This window comes from Salmo salar, unplaced genomic scaffold, assembly GCF_905237065.1.
Source record: "Salmo salar unplaced genomic scaffold, Ssal_v3.1, whole genome shotgun sequence".
NCBI lineage: Eukaryota > Metazoa > Chordata > Actinopteri > Salmoniformes > Salmonidae > Salmo > Salmo salar.
The window spans coordinates 71,007-77,381 of NW_025549707.1; the positions used below are offsets into that span (position 1 = coordinate 71,007).

Genomic DNA, 6,375 nt, shown 5'->3' on the forward strand with positions numbered 1-6,375 from the left:
ATATCCTCCACATTGACTCTGTACTGGTACCTCCTGTATATAGCCTCCACATTGACTCTACTGGTACCCTTGTATATAGCCTCCACATTGACTCTGTACCAGTACCCCTGTATATAGCCTCCACATTGACTCTGTACCAGTACCCCTGTATATAGCCTCCACATTGACTCTGTACCGGTACCCCCTGTATATAGTCTCCACTATGACTCTGTACCGGTACCCCCTGTATATAGCCTCCACATTGACTCTGTACCGGTACCTCCTGTATATATCCTCCACATTGACTCTGTACTGGTACCCCTGTATATAGCCTCCACATTGACTCTGTACTGGTACCCCCTGTATATAGCCTCCACATTGACTCTGTACCGGTACCCCTGTATATAGCCTCCACATTGACTCTGTACTGGTACCCCCTGTATAATCTCACTATTGTTATTTTACTGCTGCTCTTTAATTATTTGAAGAAAAAATTGGGGGTGGGGGATTTTTCTATGTAAGCGTTTCACATTTCACCTGTTGTATTCGGCGCATGTGACTAATACTAATACAATTTGATTTGATTTCTTTATCTGGATCACCACCGACACCTAGTGGCCAACAACCAACACTACAATTCAAAAGGTATACAATGGATTAACATGCAGTAATACTGGATATGAACAGTATATATACTGTTCAAAAAAATAAAGGGAACACTTAAACAACACATCCTAGATCTGAATGAAAGAAATAATCTTATTAAATACTTTTTTCTTTACATAGTTGAATGTTCTGACAACAAAATCACACAAAAATAATCAATGGAAATCTAATTTATCAACCCATGGAGGTCTGGATTTGGAGTCACACTCAAAATTAAAGTGGAAAACCACACTACAGGCTGATCCAACTTTGATGTAATGTCCTTAAAACAAGTCAAAATGAGGCTCAGTAGTGTGTGTGGCCTCCACGTGCCTGTATGACCTCCCTACAACGCCTGGGCGTGCTCCTGATGAGGTGGCAGATGGTCTCCTGAGGGATCTCCTCCCAGACCTGGACTAAAGCATCCGCCAACTCCTGCACAGTCTGTGGTGCAATGTGGCGTTGGTGGATGGAGCGAGACATGATGTCCCAGATGTGCTCAATTGGATTCAGGTCTGGGGAACGGGCGGGACAGTCCATAGCATCAATGCCTTCCTCTTGCAGGAACTGCTGACACACTCCAGCCACATGAGGTCTAGCATTGTCTTGCATTAGGAGGAACCCAGGGCCAACCGCACCAGCATATGGTCTCACAAGGGGTCTGAGGATCTCATCTCGGTACCTAATGGCAGTCAGGCTACCTCTGGCGAGCACATGGAGGGCTGTATCGGCCCCCTAAAGAAATGCCACCCCACACCATGACTGACCCACCGCCAAACCGGTCATGCTGGAGGATGTTACAGGCAGCATAACGTTCTCCACGGCGTCTCCAGACTCTGTCACGTCTGTCACGTGCCCAGTGTGAACCTGCTTTCATCAGTGAAGAGCACAGGGCGCCAGTGGCGAATTTGCCAATCTTGGTGTTCTCTGGCAAATGCCAAACATCCTGCACGGTGTTGGGCTGTAAGCACAACCCCCACCTGTGGACGTTGGGCCCTCATACCACCCTCATGGAGTCTGTTTCTGACCGTTTGAGCAGACACATGCACATTTGTGGCCTGCTGGAGGTCATTTTGCAGGGCTCTGGCAGTGCTTCTCCTGCTCCTCCTTGCACAAAGGCGGAGGTAGCGGTCCTGCTGCTGGGTTGTTGCCCTCCTACAGCCTCCTCCACGTCTCCTGATGTACTGGCCTGTCTCCTGGTAGCGCCTCCATGCTCTGGACACTACACTGACAGACACAGCAAACCTTCTTGCCACAGCTGGCATTGATGTGCCATCCTGGATGAGCTGCACTTCCTGAGCCACTTGTGTGGGTTTTAGACTCCGTTTCATGCTACCACTAGAGTGAAAGCACCGCCAGCATTCAAAAGTGACCAACACATCAGCCAGGAAGCATAGGAACTGAGAAGTGGTCTGTGGTCCACACCTGCAGAACCACTCCTTTATTGGGGGTGTCTTGCTAATTGCCTATAATTTCCAACTGTTGTCTATTCCATTTGCACAACAGCATGTGAAATTTATTGTCAATCAGTGTTGCTTCCTAAGTGGACAGTTTGATTTCACAGAAGTGTGATTGACTTGGAGTTACATTGTGTTGTTTAAGTGTTCCCTTTATTTTTTTGAGCAGTGTATATGCAGTTGTATTTGTACAGCACATTCAGTGAATTAATGCTACCTCTATAATAACCACAGAGAAGTTGTTTCCGTTACAACAATTTATCAAACAGGGGATTTCATAAAACAAACGACAACAAATCTTAATACACGTATGTTGATGGCAGAGATGGTTAGTTTTCTATTCAATACCATGGAATGGTTAGTTTTCTATTCAATACCATGGAATGGTTAGTTTTCTATTCAATACCATAGAATGGTTAGTTTTCTATTCAATACCATGGAATGGTTAGTTTTCTATTCAATACCATGGAATGGTTAGTTTTCTATTCAATACCATGGAATGGTTAGTTTTCTATTCAATACCATAGAATGGTTAGTTTCCTATTCAATACCATGGAATGGTTAGTTTTCTATTCAATACCATGGAATGGTTAGTTTTCTATTCAATACCATGGAATGGTTAGTTTTCTATTCAATACCATGGAATGGTTAGTTTTCTATTCAATACCATAGAATGGTTAGTTTTCTATTCAATACCATGGAATGGTTAGTTTTCTATTCAATACCATGGAATGGTTAGTTTTCTATTCAATACCATGGAATGGTTAGTTTTCTATTCAATACCATAGAATGGTTAGTTTTCTATTCAATACCATGGAATGGTTAGTTTTCTATTCAATACCATGGAATGGTTAGTTTTCTATTCAATACCATAGAATGGTTAGTTTTCTATTCAATACCATGGAATGGTTAGTTTTCTATTCAATACCATGGAATGGTTAGTTTTCTATTCAATACCATGGAATGGTTAGTTTTCTATTCAATACCAGAGAATGGTTAGTTTTCTATTCAACACCATGGAATGGTTAGTTTTCTATTCAATACCATAGAATGGTTAGTTTTCTATTCAATACCATAGAATGGTTAGTTTCTTTTGGACAATATAGTTGTATTCCTTACAGTGTATAGAACATAGTAAACGGTTTTAGGATGGAATTTAACGGTAGAAGAGCAGCACAGCAGCTTCGGTGATCTCCCTGGACGCACTCCAGCCTATGTTGGTCCCGTAACCGTTCCCGTCAAAGCCAGTGAAGTCACCACACTGTATGGGAGCAGCCTCAGGGAAGTGTCCACCACCACCTATACAGTACTACACACACACACACATACACACACACACACACACACACACACACACACACACACACACACACACACACACACACACACACACACACACACACACACACACACACACACACAGACACTATGAAACAGATGGACACATGCATGCCATCTAATGCTTGCACACACAGACACACACACACACACACACACAAACACACACATACACACTCACAGAGACACACACAGACACACACACACACAAACACACAGACACACACACACACAAACACACAGACACACACAAACACACAGACACACACACATACACACTCACAGGACACAGATACACACACACACACACACACAGAGACACACAGACACACACAAACAGACACACAGACACACACAGACACACACACACATAATTATTTGCCTTAAAAAATACCACGATTGTTCCTTTGAACTCACATGTTCAGCGTTGCAGCCGATTGGTTTGACCCCAGAGCAGATGGCCGTGGCTGCTCGTTCGGTATTTATGGCTCTGAACTCATCTTTAGGAGATAAAATATATGACAGAAACATTATATAAACGTCTACGAGCCACGTCATTTATTCCACAGACACATTCCCTTTCTGAATAAACTTAATGACAGTAACGTTGTTGTTATCTACAGGCGTATATATATATATTTAGAAACTGGGTGGTTCGAGCCCTAAATGCTGATTGGCTGATGCTGTGATATATCAGACCGTATACCACGGGTATGTCAAAACAATTATTTTTACTTCTCTAATTATGTTGGTAACCAGTTTATAATAGCAATAAGGCACCTCCAGGCACTCTGTGTTGCGTTGTGCCTAAGAACAGCCCTTAGCCGTGGTATATTGGCCATATACCACAAACCCCTTAAATATAAATATATATACAGTTGAAGTCGGAAGTTTACATACACTTAGGTTGGAGTCATTAAAACTTGTTTTTCAACCACTCCATAAATTTCTTGTTAACAAACTGTAGTTTTGGCAAGTCGGTTAGGACATCTACTTTGTGCATGATACAAGGCATTTTTCCAACAATTGTTTACAGACAGATTATTTGACTTATAATTCACTGTATCACAATTCCAGTGGGTCAGAAGTTTACATATGCTAAGTTGAATGTGTCTTTAAACAGCTTGGAAAATTCCAGAAAATTATGTCATGGCTTTAGAAGCTTCTGATAGGCTAATTGACATCATTTGAGTCAATTGGAGGTGTACCTGTGGATGTATTTCAAGGCCTACCTTCAAACTCAGTGCCTCTTCGCTTGACATCATGGGAAAATCTAAAGAAATCAGCTAAGACCTCAGAAAAAGAATTGTGGACCTCCACAAGTCTGGTTCATCCTTGGGAGCAATTTCCAAACTCCTGAAGGTACCACGTTCATCTGTACAAACAATAGTACGCAAGTATAAACACCATTGGACCACGCAGCCGTCATACCGCTCAGGAAGGAGACGCAGTCTGTCTCCTGGAGATGAATGTACTTCGGTGCAAAAAGTGCAAATCAATCCCAGAACAACAGCAAAGGACCTTGTGGAGATGCTGCAGGAAACAGGTACAAAACGTATCTATATCCACAGTAAAACTAGTCCTATATTGACATAACCTGAAAGGCCGCTCAGCAAGGAAGAAGCCTCTGCTACAAAACCGCCATAAAAAAGCCAGACTACGGTTTGCAACTGCACATGGGGACAAAGATTGTACTTTTTGGAGAAATGTCCTCTGGTCTGATGAAACAAAAATAGAACTGTTTGGTCATAATGACCATCGTTATGTTTGGAGGAAAAAGGGGAGGCTTGCAAGCCTGAAGAACACCATCCCAAACATGAAGCACAGGGTGGCAGCATCGTGTTGGGGGGTGCTTTGCTGCAGGAGGGACTGGTGCACCTCAAAAAATAAATGGCATTATGAGGGAGGAAAATTATGTGGATATATTGAAGCAACATCTCAAGACATCAGTCAGGAAGTTAAAGCTTGGTCACAAATGGGTCTTCCAAATGGACAATGACCCCAAGCATACTTCCAAAGTTGTGGCAAAATGGCTTAAGGACAACAAAGTCAAGGTATTGGAGTGGCCATCATAAAGCCCTGACCTCAATCCTATAGAACATTTGTGGGCAGAACTGAAAAAGCGTGTGCAAGCAAGGAGGTCTACAAACCTGACTCAGTTACACCAGCTCTGTCAGGAGGAATGGGCCAAAATTCACCCAAGTTATTGTGGGAAGCTTGTGGAAGGCTACCCGAAACGTTTGACCCAAGTTAAACAATTTAAAGGCAATGCTACCAAATAGTAATTGAGTGTATGTAAACTTCTGATCCACTCGGAATGTGATGAAGGAAATAAAAGCTGAAATATATCATTCTCTCTACTTCTATTCTGACATTTCACATTCTTAAAATAAAGTGGTGATCCTAACTGACCTAAAACGGAATTTTTACTAGGATTAAATGTCAGGAATTTTGAAAAACTGAGTTTAAATGTATTTTGCTAAGGTGTATGTAAACTTCCGACTTCAACTGTATGTCTACAGATATATTTAATTTCATCGCTCTCTTTCATTTGTTCGTGGTTTATCAAATGAAAGAGGCCCGTACTTCTTGAGCTGGGTCCGTACAGCTGTCTGGTGGTTTCTGTGTCTCCATGGTCATAGACAACAGGAATGGATGGTCCTCTGTTGCTGCAAGACCCCACGTTGTATCTCACTGGGTGGGTCTGGGATATCAGAACACAACATGTCATTCATGTTGAGCTTCATCAAGCACCCATCTGTTTGACCCACTGGGGGGGGGGGGGTCTCAGACTGTGTTAACCTGCTGAGCTAAAGCCTAGGCATCAGCTTGATGCATTAGTTTGTCAAAGTTATTCATAACGCAAATGTGGACCGAACCACCTCAAACACCTGTGTAAGTGAAATGAACAAGAACGTGTAAATTGTACTGTGTGTTTGTGTGTGTGCGGGTGTGA

The 6,375-nt window shown here is 42.5% G+C and overlaps 1 protein-coding gene across 1 annotated transcript; it reads right to left on the reverse strand.

The window, feature by feature from the left end:
• Window positions 1-2,207: 2,207 nt before the first annotated feature.
• LOC106597196 (intelectin) lies at window positions 2,208-6,123 on the reverse strand (the record flags this gene model as incomplete). Its single annotated transcript, XM_045713472.1, is given in 3 exon segments — window positions 2,208-3,390; window positions 3,837-3,919; window positions 6,006-6,123. Coding segments are annotated over 3 exon segments (354 nt in total), but the record flags the coding sequence as incomplete, so codon positions are not given.
• Window positions 6,124-6,375: the final 252 nt, after the last annotated feature.